Here is a 14577-nt window from a genome sequence, read left to right on the forward strand (position 1 = left end):
ATAACCCCACCTAGGGCATTGACACCCCCCCACTTCATTGGGACCATTTTTCCCCTGGGCCTCCTTTTTCCCCATTCCCTATACTTTTACCCCAGAAGCCCCCTGCCACCCCCCAATTTCCCAAAAGAGCATCTCCCCCTCCCTCTCCCTTTTCCCACCACCCCAAACTTCTCTGTCCCCCCCCCACGGGCCAGACACGAGGTTACAAATCCCAGAGCGAGGCTTTATTGGGCCCCACCAAGGGGGGGAGGGGGGAAACATTTTTGGGCTGGGAGGGGGTCACAGAGCCCCCCCAGCCCCCAGTACCAACCCCGTTCCGGGGCTCAACACGCACAAGAGACACGGAATAACTTAACCCCAGCTCCATCCACTGGGGGGGGGGACACAGAGGAACCCCCCCTCCGGGGGGCTACAACTGAGGGGGGGGCAGCACCTCCCCAGCAGGAAAAGGCAGAAAAGGGGGGGGTGAAGGTGCAGAGTGAGCCCCCCCCCAGGACTGCTTGAGGCAGGGGGAGAAGGCACGAGCCCCCCCAGCCCCACAGAGCACAAAGCTGGGGGGGGGCACAGCGCAAAAGAAGAATTTTGGGGGGGGGGGGCAAGGACGTGCCCCCAGCTGGAGACCCATGGGGGGGGGAGGAGTGTCTGCACAGGCCCCCAGGGGCAGAAGGCACTCAGTGGGGGGAGGATGTGGTGTGGGGGGGGCAGATTTCACTTGGGGGGGTTGTTGTGTGTGTCCCCCCCCCAAAGCGTGCAAAGCCAGCGCCGGGGGGGGCGAAACAGGGAGCGAGGGGCTTGTGCAAAGTAAACCCAAGAAGTCCTGGCACTCCCCAAGACCTGGGGGGGGAGTAAAATTTGGGAGGGGGGGGGTCAGTAGTACTTGTCTGGCTCCTGCCAGTTGGTCACCCAGTGCTTTTTGGGGCGGGGGGGGGCCAGGAGGCCGGGGGCGGGGGGGTGGTGGCGGTGCTGCTCCTGCCGGATCCTCACGGCGTGGTACTTGGGCATCACCCGGTAGTAGCGAGTCCGCTGGAAGAAGTCGCACTGAGGGGGGGGGAATTTAAAAAAATATATTAAAAAAATATAAAAAAAATATTAAAAAATAAATTTGGGGGGGGGAAAGGGGCTGGAAGAGGGAGAGGAGACGGCGGAGAGAGGCTGCGGAGGCAGAGCGGAGCCCCCAGCCTCCAGTGCTGGAGGGGGGGAAGATTTGGGGGGGTTCTGGGGGGGCTGCACGGAGCCCCCCCACCCTCAAAGCCCCCCCCTCCGCGCCCTGCAGGGAAGAGCGGAGAAGCTGGAGAAGAGGAGGAAGATGAGGAAGAAGAGGAAGAGGAGGATGGCCGCAGCCACCCCGGGGGTGCGGGGGCATTACCGGGCGGGCAGCGCGGGTGCTGGGGGGGGTGACGGGGGAAGGGGGGGGGGGCGCAGCGGGGTGGCTCCCCCCCCCCCCGGGCTAGTAGTCATCCGTCAGCCGCTCGGTTTCCGACGGCTGGATCCGCATCTCCGCCTTCTGGCCCTTGGCTTCGTACATGGCCCGCGTGCTGGCCCGACGGAAGAAACCGCACTGCGGGGAGGAGGGCGACACGGCTCAGGGCACCCGCAGACCCCAAGGGGGGGGGCCACACACACCCAGGTAGCCCCCCCACCCCAAAAATAAAAAGACCAAGGGGGTGCCGCGGCACCGGGTGATTTCGGCTCCCCGAATATTTGGTGGTGGGAGCAGCTCGCACGGGTCCGTCCCGCGAGATGAAGCCACGGGGGTGATGCACGGCTCCTCCAACCCCCCCTATAAAAAGGGGGGGGGGGTCCCGGGTGCGCCCCCCCTCACCTTCCACAGCAGCAGGATGATCAGCCCCAGCAGCAGCAGCCCGGCCGCCACGGCCACCAGCACCAGCCAGAGCGCGATCTCAGCCGGCTGCTCCTCCGTCAGCTCCGAGTCCACGTCCACGGAAAACTGGGAGAAACCCCCCAAAAAAAACCCAAAACTCAATTGGGGCGGGGTGGGGGGAAGCTCCCAGTGCTCCCAGTACCCCCCCCAGGGCGAGGACTCACCCGCACCGTGTGGTTTTTCATGCTGATGCTGGGGACGTGCGTGCGGAGGAAGAGCGTGGCCGTGCCGTCCACCTTCACCCGGTCGAAGTCGCTGTAATCCTGAGGGGGGGGTGCAAGGATTTTTTTTTGGGGGGAATTAGGGCAGGGGATGGTGCCAGGGGGTTGAAAACCCCGAGGACTCGGTGCTGGGGGGCTGGGGGGGGGGGCACTGACCTCGATGAAGGTGCTGTTCCACACCCGGGCGCGCACGCGGAAGGTGGTGGGGCGCTGGGGGGCGAGCAGGGGGCACTCGAACCAGACGCAGCGAGCGGTGCCCTGGGAGCAGCTCTGGGGTTGGGGGGGGATATGGGGGGGACACAGGGGTGCTCAGCGGGGGGCACGGTGCCACAGACCCCAAGTGGGTATGGGGGAGGTGGGTGGGACTGCGGCAGGGTGGGCGCTGTGCACAGTTTGGGGTCACCGCAGGCACACACGTGTGGTTTGGGGTCACCAGTTTGGGGTCACCGTGTGCAGTTTGGGGTTACTACACGCACACATGCACAGTTTGGGGTCACCACACATGCCGTTTGGGGTCACCATGCACAAGCACATGCAGTTTGGGGTCACCACGTGCACAATTTAGGGTCCCTGTACACACACATACGCAGTTTGGGGTCACCACACATGCAGTTTGGGGTCACCACATGCAGAATTTGGGGTCACTGTACATACACACGTGCAGTTTGGGGTCACTGTGTGCACAGTTTGGGGTCACCATACACACACATGCAGTTTGGGGTCACTGCACATGCACAGTTTGGGGTTACAGCAGGCACACGTGTGGTTTGGGGTCAGCACACATGCAGTTTGAGGTCAGCCTGCGAACAGTTTGGGGTCACTACATGCACACACGTGCACTTTGGGGTCACCATACGTGCAATTTGGGGTCACTGTACGCACACGCGTGCAGTTTGGGGTCACTGCATGCACACATGTGCAGATTGGGGTCACCACGTGCACAGTTTGGGGTCACTACACACACACGAATGTGGTTTGGGGTCACCACGTGCACACCCAGTTTGGGATCACCACCCAGCTGCACCCAGAGCACGCCCCCCCTTCCCCTACACCCACAGCCCCCCCGCAGCCCCCGCTCACCAGCAGCACCTCCGACTTTGCCTTCTTGGCTGTGGCCAGCGTCAGGGGGGGCTCCACGGGCTCGGCCGCCCCCAGCTCCCGCCTGCGCCGCGGGGGGGTCCCGTCCTCCAGCAGCTGCACAAAACCCCCAAAAAAACCCCACAAACCCCCTGCATCAGAGCCCGCTTTGACATCTCCATCCGGGAGGGGGGCCGAGGGGTGGGATGAGGCCACCGACCGTGAGGTTGAGGGGGTTGATGACCCCCCCGGGGGGCCGGCAGGAGCCGTTGCCGTCGGTGAGGATCTCGGTGGGGTACAGGAGCCACTTCCCGTTGGGGACCTCGTAGGGCCACTCGAAACCCAGCAGGATGGTGCCCAAATCGCCCAGCGCCTCGCCCTTGGTGGACACCTGCGGGGCACGGGTGGCACCGGGGGATGGAGCTGTTCCATCCACCCGACCCAAAACGTGCGTTTTTCCCCCCAAAATCTCACCTGGAAGTCGAAGGCGAGGGCGCTGCCCACGTCCTGCTCGCTGCGCATCGCCGACTCGCCCACCACCACCCCGCTGAAGTGCGACTGGGCGTGCGAGGGGGCTCTGGGGACACGGGGGGGGGAAGACACATGGGGGGTGTGAGGGAGCACCCCGGGGTGGATTTGGGATGGGGATGAGGTGGGGGGGACAAGGGGGGGCTGCGCTCACACGGTCAGCGAGGACTGGATGCTGTAATCCACCAGCAGCTTGGCCAGCACGGGCTGCAGGTCGTCCTGGGTGCTCTGCCTGCCAACACCGTGCCGGGGGGGTCAGCAGTGTGGGGAGCCCCCCCTGCAATGCCCCCAGATTTGGGGTTCCCCATCCTGCCCAAAGAGCCACCCCAAACCCCTTCCCGGAGCGCTGACGCCACGACACCGGTGCCGCCAAGCCCAGGAGAAGCTCCCCCCATCCCTCCCAGCTCCTTTTTCCAGGGCCATCCACCACGGGGGGGGGTCTCCACCAAGCCCAGGAGAAGCCCCCCCTGCCCCCCCAGCACCTTTCCTCCCCTCTCACCCCACAGACACTCACGTGGAGAGGTCGAGCCAGACCAGCACCTCCCTCGTGTCCAGCGCCATGCTGTTCACCTCGAAGGTGATGAGCAGCTCCACCTGCAACACCCAGGGCCGTGGAGCAGCCACGAGGACCCCCCCCAAAGACCCCAGCCCGGGTTTGGAGAGGTTTGGGGGGGTGGGATACAAGGTGGGGGGGACGCTCACCCTCTGGTTCTTCTTGAAGGGGTTGCCCAGCTCGCACAGCACCGTCTCCTCCACGGAGGTGCAGGCACCGCTCTGCGGAGGAAAAAAAAACACAAAAACAGGCTCAGGACCCCCCCAGACCCAAAACCCTTGAGCTTTTTCCCCCCCCAGGATGCGAGGACGGCCCCGTACCGGGCGGACGGAGGAGAAGAGCAGGTTGGGGGGCACGGTGACGTTGAGCTGGGCTTCGTGGGCGTCCTCGCCGTTGGAGTCGGTGGTGGGCACGTTGGTGATGTTCACGCCCAGGTGGAGCTTGCGCAGGTCCCGGCTGTACTGCAGCACCTGCGTCCCGTTCAGCCTGCGGACACCAAACCCAGTAGGCACACACACGGGGTGGGGGCCACCAACCCCCCCAAAAACATCCCAGGTGGGACGGGGAACCCGGCACGGTCCAGGATTGGTGCTGGGACCCCGGTGCTCACCTGGGCAGGGACTGATTCTGCTCGTTGACGAAGGCGCTCTGCAGCTGCAGGTTGCTGTAGCACTTGTTGTCGGAGCCACACTCCTTCTGGAACTCGATCTGGGGGATGGGGACATCCTCATGTCACGCCCTGTGCCCCCCTGGTCCCGTCCCCGTAGCCCGGTGGGCGCGGGCAGCCCACCTTGGTCTCGTTCTCGTGGGACTGGTCCTGGTTGAGGACTGGGAAGGCGTCGAGGGAGTGGGGACCCAGCTTGAATTCCCTGGGCTTCTCCACCAGCGAGTAGTTCATGGAGAGCACGATGGGGTGCAGCTTGTCCCGGATATTCTCCTGCAGGGAGAGGGACGGGGCGGGGGGGGTCAACAAATCGCAGCAAAGCCCCGCCGTGAGACCCTAAAAACCCCACGGCCAACACATTTCCACCTCTCCTCCCCTCCTGCTCCCCCCCGTCCCCTCTGGCTCCTGCCCGCGCGCTCACCAGCAGCAGCAGCTCCTTGGATTCGCAGCGGGTGTCGGGCATGGCGAAGACGCCGCGGTAGGTGGCCGAGGACGTCCCCAAAAACCTCACCCTGGGCGGGTGCCGCTCCTTGTCCGCCTCCAGGACGTACTCCAGGGCTGCGAGGGGAGCGGAGCCGAGCCGTGGGTGCCCCCTTGCACGCGCACGACGCCTCCAGCACCACCCCTGGGTGCACGCACACCCCCTGCGCGCCCCCCCCACGTACCAGCACGGGTGTTTTAGTGCGTGCAACACACCCAAAACCCCTCCCCAAAATACACGTGCGTGCACACGCTCCCCTCCAGGCACCTTTTCTGCACACCTCCTTGCACAAACACGCGTGCCCCCCCGTGCGCACCCCCCCCGTGCACTCACTGATCTGCTCCTTGTACTCGGGGCTGCCGGCGCTCTGGTTGTAGGAGAAGCAGACGGTCACCGTGATGCTGGGGTGGGGGGGGAAAAAAAGGGGTGGATGAGCGGAGCCCCCCCCCGGCACCGTGCCACCACCCCGGTGCCCGCCGTGCCCGGGGGGGGGCTCACCAGGAGCTGGGTGTGCAGCGGGCGGGATCCACCTTGCTGGGGGTGACGGTGAAGGTTTTGTCCAGGATGTTGAGCACGGGGCGAGCCCTGGGGGGGGGAGCAGGGGGCTGCTTGAGCATCCCAAATCGCTGGCTCCCGTACCTGTCCGGTCCCCCCCCCCACCCTGCACCCCTACTACCTGAGCAGGGCCACCCTCTCCTCCAAGCTGCCCACCAGGAGGTCGGGGTAGGAGTTGCCGTCCACGTCCATGCCCCCGCTGAGCGAGTACCCGAAGGTTTTCATGCTGGCAGGGCCCAGGTCCGAGCCGCTGACCACCTTGGGGAAGGAACCGGGGGGGGCACCGGCACCCCATCAACCCCACGGATTTGGGGGTCGAGCCCCCTGCGTCCCAGCCTGGGGGACGGGATGCTCAAAGGCAGCTTTGAGCTCCCTTTTTATTTTATTTTTTTGGGGGGGTCCGTACCTGGCTGGGTTTGTGCCGCAGCCCCCCTGCGCTGCTGTGGTAGATGTAGACCTTGCCCACCCCCTCGAACGGAGCCCCCACGGCGATGTCTGGGGGGGGGGGGGAGGAAAGAGGGGTCAGCCCCTCCGATATGGGGTAGGGGCTGCCACAAAGCACATTGACACCTCCTCACCCCCCTCTTTAATTCCCTCCCCATGCCCAATTCCCACCCAGCCCCTGCAGAACCTCCCCCCCCCCCAAAAAAAAACCACAAGACACCCCCACCCACAGACAGTGCCCCCATCCCCTTCTGCTCACCCCCAACCCCTCCAGAGCCCCCCAACCTCCCTCATCACCCCCCAAAGCGGGACCTCCCCATACCACAGGACCCCCGCAAGTCCCCATAAGCAGCCCCAGCGCCCCCCCAGCCTGGTGCCCCCCCCATCCCCTCACCCTGGAAGCCGTCCTGGTTGATGTCCCCGATGCTGGCGATGGTGAAGCCGAAGGCGGAGTAGCTGGGGCCGGTGAGCTGCCGGCTGTAGCTGGGCTGGAAGCCCCCCGCCTCGTTCATGTAGACGTAGACGGCTCCCCCCACCTCATCCTTGCGCTGGAAGTAGTAGGGGGCTCCCACCACCAGGTCCTGCCACCTGCGGGGACAAAGGGACTGGGATACGGGACGGTGCCACCCCCCTATACCCCCAACACCCCCCCCCAGTGAAGAAGAACCCCCTCCAAAAGGGTTCAGAAGCCGCAGCAAGACGCCTCTCCCCAAAAAGACCCCAAAACTCAGGAACCCAAAGCAGCACCCCCCAACACCGTGAGCTACAGAAACACCTCAGATCCTTGGGGGCTGCCCTGAGACGGACCCCAAAACGCCCCCCCACCCCCCAGAAGGTCTCACCCGTCGTTATTGAGGTCCGCCAGGGCCACGGCGCTGCCGAAGTAGGAGCCGACCTGGTGGCCCTGCAGCACGAGGCTCCTCTCCAGCGTGTTCTGGGGGCTGGTGCTCAGCAGGTACACGGCGCCCGTGTGCTGGTACCGGGGGGCCCCCGCCACCACCGTCACCGCGTCCTTCTGCAGCACGCCGCTGCCCACCTCCGCCGTGTACCCTGCGGCCAAAACCCGTCGTCGGCCACCCCAAAATCCCAGACGCCCTCCCCACCCCAACCCCGTGATGCCCACCCCACCGCGGCCCCCCTCGCGCCATCCCTGGGGTCTCCAAGCCCCCCTAGACCCCACGGTGCTGTAGGAACCCCCCACGATTCCCCCCTCCTCCAGGCGCCAAACCAAACCCCAACCCCAAACCAAACCAAACCTCAACCCCAAAGCAAACCAAACCCCAACCCCAAAGCAAACCAAACCTCAACCCCAAACCCTCTCCAGCCCCACAAGGAACCCAGGGGACCCCCACACCGCCCCCCACCTATGTAGGTGTTGCCGTTCTTCTCATTGGGGTAGGAAAAGTCGTGCAGGTCCCACGTCTCCCGCATCAGCATGTAGTTGGTACCTGCAACGGGACGGGGTGGGGGCGATCAGGGGGCACCCTCTCCCCTCGCACGCCCGCGAGCGAGCGCGTGCACGGCCGTGCGCGCGTGCAAACGCGCGTGGAGATGCTTCTGTGCAGCGGTGCAGAGACACGCACACGATGCACCTTGCACAAGCACGTGCAATTGCACACGCGTGCAATTTTGCACGAGGATGTGCACGCTCAGCCCCCCAGGGAATGCGCTCACGGGAAAAGCACGAGGAGATCCTCGCACGCCCTTTCCATCCCCCAGCCCCGTGCACCTTGCCAGTTGTAGGCGCCGGGCGCCCCGAAATAAACGATGTTGGAGGTGAAGCCGGCGCTGGCGCCCATCTGGCACATGCCCGTCTCCTCCGCGTCCACGTTGGAGTTGCACATCTCGTTGTGGTAGGTCTGCCACTCGTCACTCAGGTTGAGGCGCAGGTCGTTGCCCCGCACGTAGCAGCGCCCCACCATGCGCCTCTGGTCCTCGCTGCCCGACCACAGCACCCGGGTGTAGCGGTGGGCGCAAGCCTGTAGGGATAACCCTAAAAATGAGCCTGGGGGGGTCCGGGGTTCCTCCCCAAGCTTTGGGGGGGTGTCCTGGTTTGGTATAGGGTCGTGGGGTGTTGATATAGGGATGGATGTATGGGCAGCGCGGTGCTCGCGGTGCGCCATGGCAGAAGGATGGGGAGGGTGGTGGGGGGAGCACCCAGCTGCTGCCCCCCCTCCCCTAAATCCTGGGGGTGAGCATCAGCCCGGTGCACCCCAAGGGGACGGGGGGCTGGGTGCTGGCACCCAAACCAGGGGGATGGGGGGAGGTGATGGGGAGCCCCCGCAGCGGGGTTCTGCAGCATCTCTTGTTCCAGCAGGGGGGGGACATGGTTTGGGATGCAGGAATCCCCCCCCCCCAACACTACAACTCCCAGCACGCTCTGCCACAGCAAGCAGCCTGCCCCCAAGCCCCCTTCTACTGCACTGCATGCTGGGAGCTGTAGTCCCAGCCCCACAACCTCCCCCCCCCAAAAAAAATCCCAATGCACCCCAATATACCCAACGGGCACCCCACCAGCTCCCGGGGGCCCCCAGCTCTTGCTCCCCCCCCCACAACCACCCCCCAGTTGTACCCATTTCCCAGCACGGGGCTGGAACTGAGTTCATATGTGCAGGGAAATGGGGGTGCACATCATTTTATTTTTTTTTTGGGGGGGGGGGGAAATGGGGTGCACTCACCAGCACCCTCCCCGCCGGCTGCCGCTGGCTGGCCACCGTCACCCCCAGCCACATGTCCTCGATGATGTACTTGTCCGGCTCACCTGGCCGAGGGAAAATCAGCGTAATAAAAAGTGGGGGACCCCCCCCCGGGGAAAGGGAGGCTTTAGGGGGGTGTCCCGGGGTGGTTTTGGGGCGCTCACGCACTCTTGAGCTCGATGTCGAGCCGCTGGCAGTCGCCGGTGGAGGCAGAGAGGGGGCAGGCGTAGACGGCGCCCGTCCTGGTGCCGTTCTGGGGGTCCTCGTCTCGGGGAGCCCCGACCAGCAACCTGGGGGGGGGGGGCACAGCAGGGGGTTTGGGGGGGGCTGGAGGTGGTAACAGGGCAGGGGGCAGCGCAACCCAAATGGAGCAGGGGGCACCGAAAACCCCAAAGTTTGGGAACAAAGAGGACGCGGGAACGCAGGGCACCCTCCTTTGCGCCCCCAAATTCCCATCTGACCCCCCCCCCCTCAGCATACGGGGGAACAGCTTGCGGCCCCCCCAGCCTGGCAGACAACCCCTTAGGAAAGGGGGAAGCCAAGGGGGGGCCCCATTTGGGTAAACAGCCGCAGCCCCCCCCCCTCTCAGCCACAGCACCACAGCTGCGTCCCATCCGACAGCCTCGCCGCGCCCCCCCCCCGGCACTGCCAGCCCAGGAATGCTGCGATAAACACAGCCCAGCCGGGGAGGGGGGGGGGACACCACCACACACAACCCCCCCACAAAGCTCCCCAAGCCCAGCCCTTGCTTGCACGAGCCTGAACTTGTCCCATCCCAAGCGGGGGTCCTGGGGGGTGCTTTTGGGGTGACTCAGCCCCCCCACTGCGGTGCCACGCCGGGGGGGGGGGCACATTGGCATGCCACAGGATGGATGATGTGTGGTTAATAATAATGCAGAATAAAAGGGCCCCCCAAGCCCATCAGTGCCTAGGGAGGGGGGACACGGGGGTACCGGGGGGGGGGACTTGGGGGACAGCAGGAGGACGGGGGGGGGGGGCTGCGGAAAGGCCAGGCCTTTCCGCCGGGAAGTCCCGAGGACAATGGCGAGGAGGAGGCACGGCCGTGGGTGCCAGGGCAGGAAACGGTGTCCCTGAGCCCATGGTGGGGGGGGGGGACATATCCACGAGGGGGGGGGACAGACAGCGGTGCCCAGGTACCCAGCGCATCCCATGGGGGCACCGGTGCACCGAGCCGGGCCGTTCTCAGCATCCCCCCCCCCCCCCAATGGCCATCCTGAGCAGATGGGGATGAATTTTTAATTTTTATATAATTTTTTTTTTTTTTGGGGGTGGGGGGGACAGGAAAAGGGGCACGTGGCCCCCCCCCAAAAAAAGCTGGCACCGCAGCCGGCAGCGCGGGCGCGTCCGGGCTGAGTCAAAGCCCAAGCGCAGGAGGAATGCGGGGCCCCAGGCGGCCCCGGCCCCGGCACGCCGGGACAGGCACCGAGCCAGTGGGATCGGGGGGGGGAATAAAAAAAAATTAAAAAAAAAAAAAAAAAAAAAAAATGGGGGGGGGAAGCTGCTCAGCTGCAGAATCCCCAAAAAAAAAGGGATGGAAATGGGGCTGGGGGGCTGAGCATCCTTCCTGGGATGCTCCGTCCCCTGGGGACACAGAGGGTGGGGGGGTGTTTTAAGGAGCTTGGAGCCCTCATTTCTGCCCCCCCCATTATTTTGGGAAGGGGGGGGTTGAAATAACAGGAGGGCACCTCTGCCCGCTGCTCACCTCCGAGGAAGTGACTCAGGGCTGTGAGTCAGGGAGCCCAGGAGGCTCCTGCCAGCACCGTGCCCCTCCTGGGGGGGCACTGACACCCCCCCCATCCCAAAAAAAAAAAAAAAAAGAAAAAAAAAAAAGGGGGGGGCAAAATGCCAGCCCCCTGCCTCCAGCCCAGGCTCCCCTGCAGCCGCCAGGGAAATGCTCAGAGCTGGGGGGGGCTGAGGATGCTGAGGGCTTTGGAGCCCCCCCCCCTAAAAAAAAAAGGGGAGGGGGGGGCACGGGGCTGGTTGTGGCAGCAGCCCAAGTAAAAATAAAGAAAAAAAAAAAAAAAGGGGGGGTCCCAGCCCAAGCGGGGGCCGGGATGGGGCTGAGCCAAGGCCTCGTGCTCGTCCTTTCCAGCCCATGGAGCAAGCTCGGGGGGGGGGGGGAATTGCCGGGGGGGGGGGGGGGGGGATGGAGGAATGCTGGAGGCCGTGCCCCCTCCTAATCCGCCCTGGCAAATGAAGGGGGGGCCCCTTCGGACCCCACACCACAGCACCAACACCCCGGGGGGGGGATCGGAGCCATATGGGGCTGAGCTCGGCCCCAAAAGGCTCAGCTCCCCCCTTTTCCCCCCCCCAAAAAAAAAAAGCTGGCTATGTGCCATATACCCCTCCATACCCCCCCCAAAAGCCTTGCTACTCCAGGCCAGCCCCAAATCCCCCCCCCCCATCACCCCATCCCCACCTCCGGTGCTGTTACGGGAGCATCAGGAAGGAGGGGGGGGGCTTTTAAACCCCCCCCAGTGTCCCCCCCCCCCCCCCCCAAAAAAAAAGCCCTGCTCAGCCAAATCTGCTGATGCAGGCAGCACAGAGGAGGCGGGCGAGGGGGGGGGGGGGGGGCAGCGGCTTCAGCCCCTGCCAAGGCGCCGCAGCCCCCGGCAGCTCCCGACAGGCCCCGGCTGGTGTGGGGGGGGGCGGGTTGGAGGAGGGGGGGGGGGAGGAAAAAAAAAAATTAAAAAAATAAAATAAAAAAAAAATTAAAAAAATATAAAAAAATAAAATTAAAAAAATAAAAAAATAAAAAAATAAAAAATTTAAAAATTTAAAAATTAAAAAATTAAAAAATTAAAAAATTAAAAAATTAAAAAATTAAAAAATTAAAAAATTAAAAAATTAAAAAATTAAAAAATTAAAAAATTAAAAAATTAAAAAATTAAAAAATTGGAGAATTTCCACCCCCCCCCCCGGCTGCCAGCTGGGAGCTGCTGCTGGAGGCTCTGCCCCCCCCCCCCCCACTCCCTCAGGAGGGAAACTGAGGCACGGGGGGGGGGGCAAATGGAGGGGCTACCTTATCCCCCCCCCCCCCTTTCTCCGTGCCTCAGTTTCCCCGTGTGGTTCAGGCCCCCCCCCCACTCCGAGCCGTGTGAGCTGTGCTAACGAGGGAGCTGTGTTAATTAACCCCGCTAACGAGGGAGCTGTGCGGTTATCGCTGATAACGCCTCCACCTGGCCCCAGGAGCAAACAAACCTCAGCCGGGGGGGGGGGCACAAGGATCAACCCCCCCCCCCCTCAGCCACCTCTGTGGGTATGGGGACACCGCGGGGGTCCCCCCTGGCCGCCCCCCCTCCCAATATAGGGTCCCCTAAGGATCAGTGGGGGTCTGCTGAAGGGGATGACGGGGGGGCAGAGCACCCCGAAATTTTGCTGTGGGGGGGGGGGAATGGGGCAGGAAGCGTCGTCCCCCCCCCTTCCTGTCCCCACCCTGCACACACCTGCACTTTGGAGCCAGCAAAGGGCACGGCCGGGGAGCCAACGCCCCGGTGCTACCCGGTACCTGGGGGGGGGGGGTTTGGGGTGCCCCCCACCCTAATAAAGGGCTGTGCCCCCCCCACACACACCGCAGACACCCCAGGAGGAAGGGGGTGGCTGTCACCCCGCTGTCACCCCAACCACGCCGAGCAAAGGTCGGATCCTGCTGGAGGGGGGGGGGGGGCAGCAGGAAGGTGGCACCCCCCCCCCCCCCGAGCTCTCAGGGGGTGGTTCTCAGGTTTGGGGTATTTCGCTCAAGTTGTAGGTTTCTGTAGGTTTCCTCCCCAAAACCTGCCCGCACTCGCCCCGAACGCCGCGGGGAAGCGGAGACGCGCGCCCGGCATCCCGCAGCCCCCTCCTCGCTCCCAAGGGGGGTGGCAAACCCCCCCCCCCCCCCCAGGGCTTCAAAGCACCCCCCCCACATTAGGATTTCACCCCCCAAACCTTGGGGGACCCCAAAAATGGGCTCCAGACCCAAGATGAGGGACCCCGTTGGGGTCAAAGCGGCAGCCACCGACTTCGCACGAAGCCGCTCTGCCCCCAAGTCCCCCCCCACCTCACTTTTGGGGACCCCCCCCCAGGGACCCCCACCTGTCCCGTTCCCCCAGGACAGCAACAGGGCCACCCTACAGCGGGTAAGAGCCTAAATGCATCCCTGGCATGCGGAGCACGCGCCCCAGCTGCTCTGCCACCGGTGTCCCCCCACCCCAAAAAAAATATTATAGGGTACAGGGAGCCCCTGGGTGCCACCCCATGGGTGCCCCCGGGCGAGGAAAACCCAAACCACGCTGGCTGCCTGCCCCCAAATGCCTGCAGCAAGGGGGCTGCCAGCAGGAGGGATTTGGGGACGGGTTTGGGGTTTTAGGGTTAGGGTTTGGGGACGGGTTTGGAATTTAGGGTTAGGGTTTGGGGTCGCATTTAGTGTTTGTTTGGGGTGCATTGGATAAAAGGGGGCTGCTGGGGGCTGAGCTATGGGGAATTGCAGCTTGTGGGTTCCTACAGCGGGATGGGACCCGGTGCTGCTCCCTATGGGGTGGGGGGGGTCAAGGGGGGGGCCGCAGGTAGGGTTGGGGAGGGGGCAGTCCCTGCCCCATAGCACCGGGATGGGGCAGCAGCGGGTGCTCAGCACCCCAGGGTGCTGGTGGGACCGGGACACCCCCACCCTAACGAGCACAAAGCCACGGGGGGGGGCAGACAAACCCCTTTTTTTTTTTGGGGGGGGGGGGGGGGGTACATTTTAAGTCCCCCCACCCCTCCCAACTTCCCCTGATCTCAACGCTCTGCCCCCCCCAACACCTGAACCCTCCCCCAAACCCCCCCAAACCCCCCCCAGACCCCAAAATCTCTGCACCCCACTCCCCCTTCCCCCCCCCCTTCGCACCTAGCCCCCCCCCAACACCTCCCCCACCCCCCCGGGACTCCCCAAAACCCCCCCGGGGACCTCCCCCAGGTGCACCCCAACCCCCCCACACCCCCCCAGACCCCCACCCCTACCCCCCCCCATAGAGAGCTGCCCCCCCCCGGGTGCCCCCCCCCCCACTCACAGGTACCGCTCCTGCCGCTCGCTCTGCCGGTGCAGCGCCACGGAGAAGCCGAAGAAGCCGCTGCGGGCGGCGCCCTCCTTCAGCACCGGGAAAACGGTGTCGAGGTTAAAGGCGGCGGCGGCGGGGAGCAGCAGGGCGCCCAGCACCAGCACCCCGGGGGGCCGCGCCATGGCCCCCCACCCCCCAAAAAAATAAAAAAAATGAAAAAAAAAGAAAAAAAATTAGGAAGCGGCCCCGGGATTCGAACCCGCGACCCCCCGGACCCCGACCCCCCGCTCCCGCCGCCGCCGCGCACGGTGCCGGTGCGCTGCGGGCGCGCGGGGCGGGGCAGGGCGGGGGCGTGGTCAGGAGGGGCGCGCGCGCGCGCCCTTCCGGGCGCTCCCCTTAAAGGGGCCGCGCGCCCCCCTCCTCCTCCTCCTCCTCCTCCT

The 14577-nt window shown here is 64.6% G+C and overlaps 1 protein-coding gene across 2 annotated transcripts; it reads right to left on the reverse strand.

Moving 5' to 3' along the window:
- Nucleotides 1–202: 202 nt before the first annotated feature.
- ITGA3 (integrin subunit alpha 3) lies at nucleotides 203–14417 on the reverse strand. Of its 2 annotated transcripts, XM_084496439.1 has the most exons (26): nucleotides 14150–14416; nucleotides 9270–9391; nucleotides 9084–9166; nucleotides 8135–8384; nucleotides 7770–7853; nucleotides 7248–7455; nucleotides 6800–6993; nucleotides 6368–6456; nucleotides 6083–6219; nucleotides 5905–5991; nucleotides 5740–5807; nucleotides 5347–5483; nucleotides 5052–5198; nucleotides 4872–4969; nucleotides 4582–4747; nucleotides 4411–4482; nucleotides 4223–4302; nucleotides 3863–3940; nucleotides 3655–3757; nucleotides 3401–3571; nucleotides 3184–3297; nucleotides 2260–2373; nucleotides 2047–2145; nucleotides 1823–1948; nucleotides 1367–1558; nucleotides 947–1038 (listed from the first exon to the last, which is right to left on the reverse strand). In XM_084496439.1, the coding sequence occupies exons 1-25, from the start codon at nucleotides 14317–14319 to the stop codon at nucleotides 1448–1450; spliced, it is 3108 nt and encodes a 1035-aa protein (XP_084352565.1). In that variant the 5' UTR covers nucleotides 14320–14416; the 3' UTR covers nucleotides 947–1038; nucleotides 1367–1447. The 2 variants fall into 2 exon arrangements, with proteins under 2 accessions (XP_084352564.1, XP_084352565.1); XM_084496438.1 differs by lacking the exon at nucleotides 1367–1558 and having other exon boundaries at nucleotides 203–1038; nucleotides 14150–14417.
- Nucleotides 14418–14577: the final 160 nt, after the last annotated feature.

This window comes from Aythya ferina, assembly GCF_964211825.1.
Source record: "Aythya ferina genome assembly, chromosome: 23".
Classification (NCBI taxonomy): Eukaryota; Metazoa; Chordata; class Aves; order Anseriformes; family Anatidae; genus Aythya; species Aythya ferina.

Coding starts and splice junctions, on each gene's coding strand:
- ITGA3 (XM_084496438.1), bottom strand. CDS start 14,319: ATGGCGCGGCCCCCCGGGGTGCTGGTGCTGGGCGCCCTGCTGCTCCCC. Junction 9,392..14,149: donor GAGCGGCAGGAGCGGTACCT/GTGAGTGGGGGG, acceptor CCCCCCCCCCAG/GTTGCTGGTCGGGGCTCCCC. Junction 5,992..6,082: donor GAGAGGGTGGCCCTGCTCAG/GTAGTAGGGGTG, acceptor TCCCCCCCCCAG/GGCTCGCCCCGTGCTCAACA.